Raw genomic sequence first — 17,243 nt, 5'->3', positions numbered from 1 at the left:
TAAAAGAAACGTTGCCCAGCACTGCTTATGAATATGATATAGAGATGTGCGGATTGGTGGGTTATACATGTTTAATCATGCATTTGTTGTTGTTTTTTAAATCAAAGCATTTTCTCAAAATATGTGTCAAAATAAGATTTGTCAGCAAAAATCATTCTGCTAGCTGAAACACAGAGAAAGCTGTGGCCAAATTAAGACACAAATCACCCCAGAGTGGATGAAATGACCCAATAGGACAGGGGTGGCCAACCCTGTTCCCGGAGAGCCACCTTCCTGCAGATTTCAGTTGCCACCCATATCAAACACACCTGAACCAATTAACTAAGACCTGAACACCATGTGATAATTACAGGCAGGTGTGTTTGATATGGGTTGCAACTAAAATCTGCAGGTAGGTGGCTCTCCAGGAACAGGGTTGGCCACCCCTGCAATAGGACATGAGGGTTAATACATGTCTTCATAAAAAAAAAAAGCAGCTTTATAAACACACAAATGTCTTTTCTTTACAAAAATACAGTGCAATTTATCAACCATACAGTGTCTTTTTTCAGTTTATTCTCATTCAAAAACTAAAATTTAAATGTGAACTTAAAGGATATATATGCAGTAGCAAAGATAAAGCCAACCTACTAATGGAAAGAGTAGTAAACAAACAAACTAAAACATCCTTTGATCTGTGGAAAAACTCTTTTGTGAAAGAGTTCATAGAAATATGTTCATTACAGCCTTTATATGTTGGTAGATGAAGCACACCCGCTCAACATATAACCCCCCCAACCGATCTTCAGTTCTCGAACACCCCCCTCACCCAACCCCCGGGTTAGCGGGAACGGTCGAGTCGGGTAGAGGATAACAAATGCTGAATATACAGCGGGAGCGGTCGGGTGCGGAATAAAACCTGGCGGGAGCAGTATTAAAAGTTCAGTCCCGCGCAGATCTCTAGTTGGCATTTCTGTGTGGAGTTTGCATGTTCTCCCGTGTTGACATGGGTTTCCTCTGAGTACTCCGGTGATTAATTGGTTAAGCTAAATTAGCCGTAGTGTGTGTGTGCGTGTGACAATGAGTGTGTATGGATGTTTCCCAGTGCTGGGTTGCAGCTGGTAGGGCATCCGCTGCGTAAAGCATGTGCTGGATCAGTTGTGGTGACCACGGATTAATAAAGGGACTAAGCCGAAAGGAAAGGAATGAATGAATAATCTTGCTTAATATCATTACTGGCTTTTCCCTCTGTTCTCACAAGCAGGGAGTTAAATAACCATTGGGATATTTACTTATTTTATCATTTAGAAACATGCAGATATGATTACAGTTTAACAAATACAGCAGAACTAAATCAGGACGCTCTTTTCCATGTCTTTTTTCCATGTTAATATAGTGTTTAACAAAAACTTTCTATATCTAGCGCACTGTGTAATGACACTAAAATAAGAACACCATTGCGTAAGTAATATTGCTGTTACGTGCTGTCGATTTTTGATGAATCTCTAAAGTTAATAAAGGCAACCCCAAAAGTTTCTGTTCTGAAAAAATGGGGTAAAAAAAGCCCCCAGCATAACCAAAGGAGAGTCAATCTGCCAGAGCATTTTCCCAAAACGTTTCAAAATAAGATTTGTGAGCAGAAAGCATTCAATGTGCTGAAACACTGAGAAAGCTGAGGCCAAATCAAGATTCAGAGTGGATGAAAACAACCCAACAACACACAGGGGCTAAGTAGGTTGGTAGTGTTTTTCAGTGCGTGACGCTGCCTACAGACTCATCGGGACCCTCAAATGTAATGAATCCACTTCTCTCTCTCTGACCTCTTCCATCATGACTCTTCTAGCAGGACGGATCTCCCGTCTGACCCCGTGACCTTCAGTGGACTGCATTATTTCAGTGTTAACCATGTGAACCGCTCCAGAGATGCTGCCCTGAGACTCTCTTAATGGCTGCTGCTGCTCCACATAGACCAGGCTCTGGTAGTGCGTTTCGTGTTTGGCATTCTTAGGACGTTTCTGGTTCTCCTGATGGCCTAAGACCTGACCGGACGCCACCAAAACTGTAGGATGGGGCTCTACTACATAGACAGGGGCGGCAGGAGCGTAATACAGGGCGGGCTGCTGAACCAACAGGGTTGTGTTAGGAAGCATAACCTGCTCCTGCAGATACACTCCTGTAGACGCATGCTGCAAGCTGCTGGATTGATTGATCGATCCTGCAATAATAGTAGAGGTTTTCTTCTCCTGAGACGTCTGCTGCATGTTGCTGGACTGATTGACTGATCCTGCAAGAATGGTGGAGCTTTTCTTCTCCTGAGACTGCAGAATGTTAGACGTCTCTTGTACGCTGAGATCTTTGGATTCTGTTTTTTTGGAGCTCACGTTGATGGATTCACGCTGGATCGTGGAGCCGCTGCAGATCTCAGCAAGAGTCTTGAACTTCATGTCAAGGTTATCAAGAAAAGCAAGATCTTCTTCCTCGTGCATGAGACTGCAGATGTCTTCAAATGAGCCAGCGCGAGATTCCTGACCCTCATACTCATAGACCTTCAGATTGTCTCCCAGAGCTTGCTTCTGCGCCACGTGGCTTGATTTCTGTAACGATATTGAGATTGTTTCGTTTACAAACGCTGGAGAATTATTATATTGATCAGTGACACAAAAATACCAATTTATTAAACCAAAAAGGCTAAAGTCCACAATGAAGCTCCAAAAATACCAATGAAGTCCACAATGAAGCTCCAAAAATACCAATTTATTAAAGTAAAAAGGCTAAAGTCCACAATGAAGCTCCAAAAATACCAATAAAGTCCACAATGAAGCTCCAAAAATACCAATTTATTAAAGTAAAAAGGCTAAAGTCCACAATGAAGCTCCAAAAATACCAATAAATTCCACAATGAAGCTCCAAAAATACCAATTTATTAAAGTAAAAAGGCTAAAGTCCACAATGAAACTCCAAAAATACCAATTTATAAAACCAAAAAGGCTAAAGTCCACAATGAAGCTCCAAAAATACCAATAAAGTCCACAATGAAGCTCCAAAAATACCAATTTATTAAAGTAAAAAGGCTAAAGTCCACAATGAAGCTCCAAAAATACCAATAAAGTCCACAATGAAGCTCCAAAAATACCAATTTATTAAAGTAAAAAGGCTAAAGTCCACAATGAAGCTCCAAAAATACCAATAAAGTCCACAATGAAGCTCCAAAAATACCAATAAAGTCCACAATGAAGCTCCAAAAATACAAATTTATTACACATAAAAGGCTAAAGTCCACAATGAAACTCTAAAAATACCAATAAAGTCCACAATAAAGCTCCAAATATGACAATTTATTAAACAAAAAAGGTTTAAGTCCACAATGAAGCTCCAAAAATACCAATAAAGTCCACAATGAAGCTCCAAAAATACCAATTTATTAAACAAAAAAAGGCTAAAGTCCACAATGAAGCTCCAAATATGACAATTTATTAAACAAAAAAGGCTAAAGTCCACAATGAAGCTCCAAAAATACCAATTAAGTCCACAATGAAGCTCCAAACATACCAATTTATTAAACAAAAAAGGCTAAAGTCCACAATGAAGCTCCAAAAATACCAATTAAGTCCACAATGAAGCTCCAAAAATATCAGTTTATTCAACTAAAAAGGCCAAAATCCGCAATAAAGCTCCAAAATACTAATTTATTTAACTAAAAGGGCTAACGTCTGCAACAAAGCTACAAAAATACAAATGTATTCAACTAAAAAGGGTAAAGTCCACAATGAAGCTCCAGAAATATCAGTTTATTCAACTAAAAAGGCCAAAATCCGCAATAAAGCTCCAAAATACTAATTTATTTAACTAAAAGGGCTAACGTCTGCAACAAAGCTACAAAAATACAAATGTATTCAACTAAAAAGGGTAAAGTCCACAATGAAGCTCCAGAAATATCAGTTTATTCAACTAAAAGGCTAAAATTTGCAATGAAGCTTCAAAAATACCAATTTATTATTTAAAAAGGGCTAAAGTTCACAATAAAGCTGTTCTGTCACCATTCAGCTTAACATTTCATACCTACACAACAACTTTATCAAAATAATCCCTGTTCACACGGATCTTTAAACAAGGCTAAAAACCAAAAATGTCATGTTATCTAGTTAGATCAGAGATAAGACCCGCATGCATTAAACAACATAAGGGTCTCATTGAGCAATATAATACTTTAGTTTTTTCCTGCGTTTCTGTTTGAGCACGTGGTTTACTGTCAGGCCTGTTAGGAGCTCACTGAGGAATAGTCCTTTGTAAAATTCACAGGAAATAATAATAAAATGAGAACTTCCATCTATCAAATTAGGGCTGCAACTAGTGATAATCGATTATTTGGGTAATTATTTTTTTCAATCGAATAATTTAAATTTGACGTTTGCTTATTATAACTATGTAAAGCCGTACATCAGGGACTGTCACTTTAAATTCAAATGAGATTTAAATGTAAATTCTATGTAGCTTTAAATGCAAACGAGAGCTCTTTTCAAGAGAGGGTGGAGCTACAAACCCTAAGCCTAAATGCCTATGTGTTTATGCTAATGAGGGAAAGATGGGCACTAGTGGGCGGGGCTTTCTCCCACTGATGACATCATACAAAGGGAGAATGCCAAACAAAGTGTTTCTGCAGACTGTTATTATCAAGTCTGATTATGAAGATACAATTAATTCCTGTTTACCATTAGTAGCTGGCGATATTCACACACTGCTGACACACAACTGGGATTAACCCCCTTATAAAAGTGATTTTTGCATAATAGATCCCCTTTAATATAGCAGAACTTTAAACGACCGCCAGACCTCTTGGCTCCGGCTATCCTCAATATTGTGTTTGCCCACCATGTTCTTGTATTGTCATGTTTGATGTCTCTCACATGTTTGTTAGCCCTGCTGCTATCTCATTATTAGTTCATTTGCTCCATCTGCTCATCCTCCTCATTCTCCCCCCGTAAATATTTACCCTGTTGATTGTTGGCTAATGATTTCTGGTTTGTAAAGTGTTTCCCATCCTGCTGTGTCTCGTTTTGCCTTGTGGTGATTTTCCCCTACTGTTCTGCACTATTAGTATAACTCGTTGCCATTAAATCATGAGATCCTAACTAGAATTCCCCCTTACTGTTATTTTAAATAATGAAGATGATCACATCCAAAGTAACGTCAGACATCAGAGCATATTAGTATGCTGCATGAGCTTTCAGTAAGCATTTTTAATTTAAACAAAACCTCAGTCAATTTTTTTGCCCGACTATAAAAGGCCCCGATTATACTAAGACGTTTTAGTTTTAAAAAAGTTTTTTAAAGTTTTAGTACAGTTACACCATCCGTCCACACTACCCTGGAGTTTTCGAGCAACTTAAAGGGCACATAGTTTACCCCTTTTTTATGATTTAATATTACTATTAAGGTTGTTCTGAGTGTGCCAATTTAGGTCAAGTTCAACACACAGTTCAGATGTTTTTATTATAATGTGTTCAAAAGTGTGATGTTGGGGGCGTGTACACAGTTTGCTGTTTTAGGGGCGTGTAGCTTCACATGAAAATTAGTTTCAAATTCCCGCCCAACGTATCAAGGGGGCGGAGCCAAGAGCTCGCCCGCTCTGTGTTTGGGAACAAGCAGAGACGCTGCATGAGAACATGAGCATTCAGCCTCGGCCACAGAGGACACAATCATTCGTGTCTTTGTATAGCTTCTCAGCAATCTGTGTGCTAGTTTAAAGTGCCAAGCTTGTACTCAGTCTAATAACCACGCGCACTTAATTTACTTTGACTGAGGCACCGGATGACCCGCTTAGAGCCGCGACACAACACACCAGACACGGACATTTGCATGTTCAGATGGCACTCTGGTGGAGATCAGCGTGGGACTAAATATTGAATCCCGCCAGGTTCTAGCCCAAATCCTACCGCTCCCGCTTATATTCAGCATGTGTGGTCCCGCTGCCCGTCTCGCCCTGTTTTCTATCCGCCGCGCCAGTTTCCCGCTAACGAGCGGGGGGAGAACAAAATCGAAAATCACCCAGCTATACAGAGTCCAGACAGCCTATAACAAGCTGTCTGTATAAACACACACACATAAGCACGCTCTTTCTCTCTCTCACACACACACACACACACACAGCAACAAAGAGACACCACGTGAGGCAAAGGCGACTTCTGTGAATGTACACGCAATGAAAAGTACACGTTTGCAAACCTACCGAATGCTGATCGTGTGTTGAGCCCAATGAGCCTTACATCTAAAAATAGAGCAAGGATGTTCCTCTAGCACACCGCTGTGACTCACACGCTGAAAATGGCGGACGTGGAACAACAAAATGAGGATATGGTGACACGCGCCTGTCAATCAATAATGGTGGGCGATGGGACCGCACTCCTACGTAAAGTTGCGGTCGGTCTGAAAACCGCTCCAATTGGTCCAACGTTTTTATGTTGGTAAATAAAAAAAAAAAGGTGTGTGTTTATATCAGCCTGATATGATGCTCTGTACACTATACTTATACACATGTCTGTCCAGACAACTTGAAAAGTAGATTTTTCACCATAGGTGCCCTTTAATATTAAGTAGCCTACACACAATTCAGTCTTGCATCCTCTCCCTGTAAGTTCAGACTTCACAAGTTTGATATAGAAAACAAACTCCCGAGGACACGTCGGGTAAATCTTCAAAGGAAACAGTGTACTTTATAACCTTATTCACATCACCCAGGCTACGTTGTCTCACTAACTCAAGAATAAAATTATATAAAGAACTGTCAATTTTAATTTTGATATTAGCAACTTAGCCTCACAGCAAGAAGGTCGCTGGTTCGAGCCTCGGCTGGGTCAGTTGGTGTTTCTGTGTGGAGTTTGCATGGTCGTGGTGTAGCTACATATTTATACGAGTGTCATCTTCACTGTATGCATATTCATGACAAAAAGGAGACTATAACATCACTGCCTCCTTTCATTTTCATTGAAAACAAGAAATATCAGTTTTAATAATCAATAACAGCCATTATAACAGTATAAACTACAATAAGTTTATACATTATATGAAAATAAAGGCAAGCAATCAGTCAAATGTGCACAATTAGAGTATGCAGTTACATTAATTAATATATTATTAATATGCGCTCAGTCAAAACACGTTACCCGAGAACAGGTAATAGATTCAAAAGACCAAAGTCGGGGAATATGTCGTTAGATAGAGACAAGATGAATCAAATATCACGTTTAACAAATATAGTGAGATTAGATCCAGCGGTAGATCCTTGATGAGCAGTCCGACGTGCACAGCTCTCATGTGGGTAGAGGTTCTTAAAGCACCTGCTGACAGCCTGGAGCTCAGACGCACCCATACGCTGCAGTGCATGCCAGAGTGTGTGTGTGATCACGTGATGTGCACTTTCAACGTCATAGTGTGGACGGAGAGTTGTTCAGAAATGCTAAGTGAAACTCCAGTGTGGACGCGGATCGTTTTCATCCTAAAATGCCGTTTCAAAACTAAACCGTATTAGTGTAAAAGGGGCCTAAAACTAGGCCTGTCTATAGTGTTTTTTAACCAATAGAGGCTGTGCAATCAGCTAAATGTGTTTTTTTTATGTATGGGCGATATATATTGCTTTAATAAAAATCATTGAGGTTATCTCTATGTGTTGCACATTAAGTCCATATATTGATTATTGTGACAGGTCTATGTAAATCAATACCTACCTGAGAGTAATAGTTGCCCAAGAAAGCATCAGACAGTGCGAGCCCATCAAAAGCGTTGTAGTTCTCAAATCTGCTGTGTTCGTCTTTTCTTTGCGCGTACATGAAGTCTCCGTCAGTCCGATCCCTGTGGTGATGGTATGCATTATTATTAAACTGGTCATAATGGTAGAACGTGGACCAGTGTGATCCGCCGGCGGTCACTGCGCCGTCTTTCCCATCGCTCTGCTTCTGAGCTCCTCCAACAGTGCCCACATTAGTGCGTGTGTTTTCGTCTTTGGACATGTGTAAGAGAGCCATGCCCTGTGGGGAAGCGGACAAAATAACATTAAAGGGGTGGTCCACTACGATATCATATATTAAACTTCAGCACCCCTACGCTCTAGTCAAGGCAGTGGGATTCTGAGTACTCAGTGCTTCATACATCTGATTTTTTTACTGCGTATGCTCATTTACAGCTTTGTCCATACGCAATGTTTAAAGGGTCACGAAACACCAAAACACATTTTTTGAGGTATATGTGTCCCACGCCGCTATAAACACTATTAGGACACCTATATTTCACTAAAAAGTGTAAATTGGTTGTTTTTGCGTTATTTCAAGCTAATTCGTACTTCCGGTTTGAAACTAATTCTTGAAGCTGCGTCACGGTCATGACATAATAGCGTGTATTCCAGCCCTAAACATAATGACACCGTTTTTCAGTCTTCATAAAGCACATAAGCGCTGTAATTTTCTCAATAAAATCCATGTTAGCCATTTAGCAATGAAGCTAGAGTCACCAGGCGGACAGACGCCCTGCCAATCACGCGAATCCGCATCTGTTCTGAAGTGGATTTGACGCGCGAATGAAGCGGGGTTTGACGCGTGAATTAAGCGAGTAAACTCAAATAATCACGCAGTTATTTACATGCGAATAGAATAATTTTATCCGCACTTTCCGCGTCTGGTGTGAACACAGCATTAAACGGCTTACCTTTTCAGTATTAGTGTTATTATATTATTAATGACCTCCAGAACTGTCAAGAGCGTCAATCGCCACCATGCGTTCATTGCGTGTCGGTAATGTCTACTAAGGTGAAAGTCATTTATTAAATAAAGAAAAGATTCACGCAGCCTCTCCTAACGCAGCAAATTCTGTTTTTACAGTTGATATTTGGCGCCAGTTAATCAGGAAGTGACAAGCAGGAAGCTTGACTCATTGGATGGAAACGCTGCTTTATTCACACGTCTTTTATGCAAATATCCAGTTTTACGTATAAAGTTAATTTGCATTTTTGAATGAAAACTTGGCTACTGACAGTATTTACACAGCGCAAAAGCGTGTGCTTGCATGACGCTTATCTTTGTGACGTGGAACCGATCTGGCAATCACAGCACATTATGTTAGCTGACCAATCAGAGCCTCTTGAGGGCGGGTTTTCAGAGGAACTAGGAAATATGACAGTGGTTTTAATGTTAGTTGAGTAGCTGTATAAAGTAAGATATATGAACAAATAACGTGTATTTCTACAAGTGAAGCATAAGCACACATTACTTTGCATCTTATAAACACAACCAAGCCTTAAAAATAAACTCTGGACCAGCACTTGAACAGTAAAATGTCTTGTCTTAGACTCAGATACCTTGTCCTCTCCCTGTCCTTCAGTGTTGTATGCAATAAGGTGCTCTTTAGCATCGAATGGTATCGCCTTGAAGTCTCCGGCAGCTCCTGCAGCACCGCAGAGGCAGAACAACAGCAGAAGAGGAATCACTGCGAACACATCAACACCAATATTAGCACTGGTTAGCACTGTGGCCTCACAGCAAGGTCACTGGGTCGAGTCCCAGCTGGGTCAGTTGGAATTTCTGTGTGGAGTTTGCATGTTCTCCCAATGTTGGCGTGGGTTTCCTCCCGGGTTGCTCCGCACAGTCCAAACACATGCCTTATAGGGGAATCGATTAATTAAATTGGCTGTAGTGTGTGTGTATGGGTGTGTATGGGTGTTTCCCAATGCTGGGTTGCAGCTGGAAAGGCATCCACTGCATAAAACATATGCTGGAATAGTTGGCGGTTCATTCCACTGTGGCGACCCTTGATATATAAGTGGCTAAGCCAAAGAAAATAAGTGAACAAAGAGCAAAGGTCATGTTTTGAGTGTATATCACCATACATCAGGTTTCTATATACACTATGTGTTTGTCTTTACAGACTATTGTTATGGAGATCTGAAATGTTGCTGTAACTCACACAGGAGCAGCAGCAGACCCAGCAGCATGAGAAGAACCCCAGACCCTCCGAATCGGGACACCACGGTGACTGGCAGGCAGACTTTCTCAGCGCCACACATGCAGACCTCCACCCGCAGCAGCTGAGCGCCGCAGACCTTCCCCTGCTGGTCCCACACATCCACTGACAGATGGTACACGCCGGGCCACAGCGTCTCCTGGGACCGGAAGATCGCTGCAGTGTCTGAAAGCATGATGGGAGCAGTGTTGGGTGTAATGATCAGGTAGAAACTAACTAATTACTGCAGTTAGATTACTTTAAAGGGGTTACTTTTCATTGTCAGGTCATTTAATTGCAGTTATTGTTTACGAATGTACTGTATACGGGGGTGCGTAATCACAATGAGCCTATGTTGAATTTGCAACCCACGCTCATTCTGAAAAAGTAGCCCTGCAGACATTTCTGGAATTGACCGGAGGTACGTAATGCCGCATTAGGTTTTTCGAGCGAACGCTGCGGGGCGGTGTTCGCCGCTCCTCTTCTTCGCGCTCGCTGGCTGTGACTGACGGCTCACTCACCTCCGTGTGGAGGGCTGTCCCGCTGCAACCAGTTTGTCCGCTTAGCTTGTGGTGTTACATCGACGGAGCGAAGGCCCGGAGGAAGAGGAGCCACCCGCGGTGACGACCGGGTTCGAGTCCGGGGAAGAGCGGTTCCAGAAATCAGGTAAGATGAAAAACAGAATGCAAAAATTGAAAAGCGAACGAGTTCGTGACGGGGCGAGAATGCGGCGAAATCCGAAAACTCGGTCAAAATCGGACGAGGGCTTTTGCTTTTCTTTTCTGGACGGCTTTTGTAAATCATCTCTTGGGTTTAGGGAAGGAGGAGGATCAGTCGATCGTTCAGTCGTTCGGCCAGTCGGACAGACGGTCGCTCGACAGCGGCCTCTGGTGGCTATTCGCGTGAGAACAGTGCAGGTGCTAACGGCGCACGCTCCCGAGAGGCATTTAAGACAGCGCGGCACAGCGGCCTCTCGCGGATTCGCGAAAACATAAACTGCACAAATACGTACCTCCCGGGACATATTTCACGGTCTCCAGAAACGTCCGCGGGGTTACGCTTCCACAATGAGCCTGGGTTGTGAATTTGTTTGCACTAATATAACCACAAAATATATCGTCAATGTATAATTCGCACCCTGGTTATATTTATAGCTGTATTACCGTTGAAATGTTCGACGCTCCACGACTCCTTCGTGTGTTTGGTGTTCACTTTGAAACCAAAGGGATGTGCATTGGGGAAATGATCTTTGTCCTCAGCCGTGACGAAAACCACATGCTCTTCATAGCACAGTTTCTGAGACTGATGGATGAGCACTGGACAGTGGTCATTGAAGTCCTTCACTTGAATGGCAATAGTACCTGTGGCTGTTTTAGCTGGAGTTTCTGGAAAAGGAAAGGCGATTATTTATGAATATACAGCTGAAGTCAGGATTATAAGCAGGGCTTAACATTAACACCCGCCAACACGCCAAATGCAGGTAGATTTCAGCTGGTTAGACAGTCACTCCCACTAGCCACTTTGGCTGGTTGAAAATAATTTTTAAATTGTGGTTTTCTTAGAAGCAGGGTTCGACTAAAAGAATGACCCAATATGCGTGCAAATGTGATCTTAGAATCGAGAGTAACAAAAAAAAAAGCGTTCGCGCGAGCAAAAGAAAGCAGATAAATTCCGAGAGAATGATCACTCGAGCTAACAGCTGATGTGTTTGAAGCGCGTGCATGCTCCTGCTTCCTTGATTGAAGCAACCACGCCTGGACAAGTGATCGGTTCTCTTTCAAATAGTCAGACAAAAAAAGTTATGGCCTTAACCGTGTGATCATCCTTTCATTATCAAACAGTATCTTTTTCACCTGCTTTCTTTTGCTTATGGTTATTTTTGTTAATATGGTTTAATTAACGTTTTTTACAACAACATTTGCTTTAATATGAGATTAACTCTCCATTTATGTGTAGTTAACTGGTGATCTGAGGGACCTTTAGCGAGGACAGATTACTGTGCGTATTTTAGATACATGACAATAATTATTTTTAAAAGTCAATTGTTTTTCTTTGTTTTTTTTTTTAAAGAAATGTTTTGTTAAAGTCTAGTATACAGCTATATTTAGCTTGTTTTGACACATTTAAAATTTGTGGCTAAGAAATAATATTAATTATTAAATAATAAATATTGTTTGAAGTGGTCAGAGATAAATTTGGTAAATCCTTCATTTTGAGTTCTGAAAAGTCATGTGAAATAAAAAACTAATTGCAGTGTAGCACTATGAAGTCATGACCTATTTGCTCATACACGACACACAAAATGTGAAATGAATTGAGAAGGCATGTGGAAAGAAAACTAAATCTAAATCAAGTAATTTTAGCTTGTCAAAGTCATATTTATGCATATAAAAATATTTTTCCAACAACAAAATTGTGGCTAGTGAAAATGCAGAGTGGCTAGTAACGTTGGAAAACTACTAGCCACTGTGGCTGGTGATCCAAAAAGTTAATGTCAAGCCCTGATTATAAGCCTACCTGTATATTTCAACACATTTCTAATCATAATACACTGTAAACCCTAATGTTGTCTTTACCTAAACAATCAAGTAAAGTTGACTGAACATTACTTAAAATTGAGCATTTTGGTCCTATCACCTAAAAAATATGAGTTAATTTAACTTATATACAACGAAAATGCATAAACTTAAGATTTCAAGTATAGTAAGCTCAAAATCACAATTAATCCTTTGAAAAAATAGGTCGTTTTTAATGTAGTCTTGACTGTAAAATTCTAATATGTGCAACCTTTTAGTGCAAGGTCTTTTTTAATCAGAAAATAAGGCTTCATGTATAATTATTCACCATAATGGAAATAAACAGCTACTTTTCTTTAAAACATGTTTTTCATAGTATATAATTACACACACACTGAACTGAACAATTTAAGTATAATCTACCAAACCGCCAAGTTAAATAAACTTAAATATGCAAGTTTTCGGAAACTCCGTTACTAAATTAAATTGAAGCAATGAGTTTACTCAGTTATTAAGTTCAGTCAACTTATTAAGGTTTTCAGTGTAGTTTTAATAGCTCATTTCTAATAACTGATTTGCCATGATGACAGTAAATAATATTAGACTAGATATTCTTCAAGACACTTCTATACAGCTTAAAGTGACATTTGAAGGCTTCACTAGGTTAATTAGGGTAAAGTTAGGGTAATTAGGCAAGTTATTATATAACAGTGGTTTGTTCTGGAGACAATCCAAAACTAATATTGCTTAAAGGGGCTAATAATATTGACCCTAAATTGTGTTTAAAACAATTTAAAACAGCTTTTATTCTAGCCCAAATAAAAACAAATAAGACTTTCTCCAGAAGAAACATATTTTAGGAAATACTGTGAACAATTCCTGAATCTGTTCAACATCATTTGGGTGATATTTGATAAAGAAATTCACAAGAGGGTGAATACACATGTACCATAAAACACACTGCTTTGTTTTTAGAGCTGACTTACCATTAGTGATGCAGAGTATATGGGCATAATATGTGTAGTTCTTCAGAAATACGGACTCATAATCTGGTATCTTGTTGAGTCTTATATCAGCCGTCTTCTCATCAATAATCAACCAGTTGTCTACATCTTGTCCTTTTGCATACCTAAAACAAGTAAAATAGATTTGTTTTAACTATACATAAAGAAAACAATGGTCACACTTCAGTTTAAGGTACAAATGTCACTATTAGCAACCCATTAACTATGACTTTTGCCTTAATAAACTCTTAATTTGCTGCTTATTATTAGTCATTAAGGTATAGCTGGGTTTCAGATTAGAGATGTAAATTAAGATCACGCAGAATATGTCCTTTTATAATAAGTACCAATAAACAGTTCATATCTTAATAACATCCAGGTAATAAGAGACTAGTGGGAATTGTTACCTACACTGTAGTGTTATTAAAAAATATATTAAATAAAATAATAAAATAAGTAACATTTCCGGCGTGAAACTCTATGCGCGCAGCCGGATAGGTCACCTAATCTGCTACTGTGTCATGAACTACGTCACAGGAGATTGGTTGTTGTTTCCTCGGCAGCCAATGAGCTTGCTCCTCATCAGTTTAAAAGCTCCGCGTCATTCTACGCTGTTAAAGCAGCGGCGTGTTTTCAAAGACCCTCCTCCACCCCAGCTCCACCTGTGTTTAGATCTGCTATGTGGGTTACATATACATTATGTTTGCAGCAAATGGGACGTTTTACTAACCAGAAATTCCCTGATGATGTTTGACGGTTGTCAAATTAGTGAAATAAGTGACCAAACTACCAAATAGTGCCTGCCATGAGCATGACCACATTCACCAACAGGAGGCGGCACAATCACTTACATGGGTGAATTTAGCTTTCACAAATTCAAAATAAATAAGGTAATCCAATGTCACTGCCTGATAGCCCCGCCCCTTCATCTCTAACCCCGCCCCTTCTGCTACGTATGCACATACATTTATCACAGGAGATTGGTTGCTGTCTCCTCGGCAGCCAATGAGTTTGCTCCTCATCAGTTTAAAAGCTCCGCGTCATTCTACGCTGTTTAAGCTGCGGCACGTTTTCGAAGACCCTCCTCCACCCCAGCTCCACCTGTGTTTAGATCTGCTACGTGAGTTACATATATATTAAGTTTGCAGCAGCAGCGTGTTATATTCTGAGACGGCATGTCTGTGTATATACTGACAGTAGCAGGTCTCGGTACTTGATCTGCCATAATAATCAACGCAGCAGCAGCAGCGTAGCAGATCTACTCTGCCAAGACCAAATTCACCAACACTGCCATTTACATATTCATTACCATATTAAATCCATAGAGTGTTCATGACGGAAATATTTGAATATCAAATGATTAATTATTAAGATTATTATACGGAAATAATGTATTTAATGTAAACTTTTCTGCAGTCTTACCTTACATTAGTAGCAATGAGCATGGTGTCGCTGTCTATCGCTGCATAATTAGTTATGACTTTATTTAGGATAACAGTGGTGCTTTCTTCAGATATGGTGATGACTTTGACGGCTGGTTTAAAGCGGGGGGCTTCAGGCTGGTTGATCACACTGACTTGGATGGTGTATGTTTTGCTCCCTGTTATGACCACTGACGAGTGATAATGCGCTTTATTTGAGACAGAAACCTGCAGTCGGATCTCCTTCAGCTCCTCATAGTCCAGTTCCTTTAACAGAAATAAACAATGGGTGAAAAGGAGGAAGTGGGACAAGGAAGGAATGCAGGAAACTTCCTGCTGCACATTTAAGTCAGAATTATGCACCCTCCTGTATATTTTTCCGCCAATTTCTGTTTTGAAAGCACATAATATTAGACTAGATATTCTTCAAGACACTAGTATTCAGCTTAAAGTGACATTTAAAGGCTTCACTAGGTTAATTAGGGTAAAGTTAGGGTAATTAGGCAAGTCATTGTATTACAGTGGTTTGTTCTGGAGACAATCCAAAACTAATATAGCTCAAGGGGGCGAATAATATTGACCTTAAAATGGCTTTAAAAAAATTAAATACTGCTTTTATTCAAGCCGAAATAAAACAAATAAGACTTTCTCCAAAAGAAAAAAAACATTATAGGAAATACTGTGAAAAAATCCTAAATCTGTTCAACATCATTTAAGAAATATTAAAGAAAGAAAGAAATTTAAACAGGGCGAATAATTCTGACTTCAACTATATGCATGTAGTGTCGTCCCAAATGGAACGTTTTACTAACTGGAAATTCCCTAAATGACCAAACTACCAAATAGTGCCTGCCATGAGCATAACCACATTCACCATCAGGAGAACTTAGCTTTCACAATCCAAAATAAATAAAGTAATCCAACGTCACTGCCTGATAGCCCCACCCCTTCATCTCTAACCCCACCCCTTCTGCTACATATGCATCATACATTCATACAAGTGTGCGAAGTGTCCAACATTCCACATTGATTTTTAACGGTTAATTATGTGCATCAACCAGGTATTTAAAGTGTGCTTAATTTATTTAGAATAAATAATATTTCAGTGTGAATGCACTACTTAGATTATTTATACTACAAAATGACGCAGAATAGTGCACAATGGGATTTGGGACGCACCTAAAAACTCTAAGAAAGGAAAGCATTTTTGCAGTGTAGCAGGCGATTCTCAGAGCAAGATTTATTTTTCTTAGATCAGTGTTTTCAGCTTGTTGTCCAGCGGCTGAGCGTTTGCCAGAGGAATGCAGGAGTATCTGGCCTCATGGAGATAATAATAATTCAGCAGAGCAGCAGCCATTGAGATTCAGTCATGCCAACAGGGTTAACTATTACAGCTATTTCAGAGCTTCCTGATCTAAAAGGTTGATTTCTACCATCTGGCTATTTTTCCTGAATATTTCAGTCTGTTCTTAGCAGTATAAACAATGTGCACTGCAGACAGTACATCAGAGTATTACTGCAAAAAAATGCATTTTTTTCTCTTGTTTCTAGTCCAAATATCTACAAATTTTTAAATTAAGACGCATTTTCTAGACGAGTAAATTATAGTGTTGTTTTTAGAAATAATGAGTCCAAATGAAGTGAGTTTTTCCTTAAAACAGGCTAAATAATCTGCCAATGGGGGAAGCAAACTAACGTTGTTTTTCGTTTTGATGTAAGATTATTTATCTTACCCCATTGTCAAATTATTTTGCTTGATATAAGGAAAAACTCACTTCATTTTAGCTCATTATTTCTGAAAACTAGACAATATTTTGCCTGAAAATTTTAGATCGTGAGAGGCACAGTGATGGTCTAAGCCACAGGTGTCAAACTCAGTTCCTGGAGGGCCGCAGCTCTGCACAGTTTAGTTCCAACCCTAATTAAACACACCTGATCAAACTAATTGAGTCCTTCAGGCTTGTTTGAAACCTACAGGTAAGAGTGTTGGAGCAGGGTTGGAACTAAACTGTGCAGGGCTTCGGCCCTCCAGGAATTGAGTTTGACACCCCTGGTCTAAGCCTTACATTTGTTAGGTTAAATGAATAGAGCAGTAAAGATATCGCGAGTGTAAATCCCTCTGTCTCTCTCATTGAGAGATCTGCTGTTTATAGTTGGAGACCAGCAAGATATTGGAATGGTCCTGCATGTAATTGGGCCTTTTTACATATAACAACTGAAAGTTCTGTGTTTTTGACAATATTGCCAGTTCACTAAAAGCTGGCTGGAATTATTAGATAAATAAAACTTAAACTTTATTTTTTAACATGAATATTTAATAATACAACTTCTTGTAATAT

General features: G+C 39.7%; 1 protein-coding gene across 2 annotated transcripts in view; it reads right to left on the bottom strand.

The window, feature by feature from the left end:
• Positions 1-53: 53 nt before the first annotated feature.
• The window catches only part of dsg2l (desmoglein 2 like), a 33,941-nt gene continuing 16,751 nt past the window's right edge, over positions 54-17,243 (bottom strand). Inside the window, exons 8-15 of one of the 2 annotated variants that reach the window (XR_012384857.1) lie at positions 14,906-15,171; positions 13,466-13,608; positions 11,127-11,348; positions 9,928-10,149; positions 9,323-9,450; positions 7,701-8,000; positions 452-2,573; positions 54-251 (exon numbers count right to left, since the gene is read on the bottom strand). Coding sequence is in view for 1 of the 2 variants with exons in the window: in NM_001423856.1 (NP_001410785.1) it covers positions 1,746-2,573; positions 7,701-8,000; positions 9,323-9,450; positions 9,928-10,149; positions 11,127-11,348; positions 13,466-13,608; positions 14,906-15,171 (2,109 nt within the window). In the remaining variant the exon portion in view is untranslated. Of the gene's footprint in view, positions 252-451; positions 2,574-7,700; positions 8,001-9,322; positions 9,451-9,927; positions 10,150-11,126; positions 11,349-13,465; positions 13,609-14,905; positions 15,172-17,243 lie in introns of those variants that run through there. The other variant, NM_001423856.1, reaches the window with a different exon arrangement.

Source organism: Danio rerio, chromosome 2, assembly GCF_049306965.1.
Source record: "Danio rerio strain Tuebingen ecotype United States chromosome 2, GRCz12tu, whole genome shotgun sequence".
Classification (NCBI taxonomy): Eukaryota; Metazoa; Chordata; class Actinopteri; order Cypriniformes; family Danionidae; genus Danio; species Danio rerio.
This window is presented reverse-complemented; position numbering and strand designations above follow the sequence as displayed.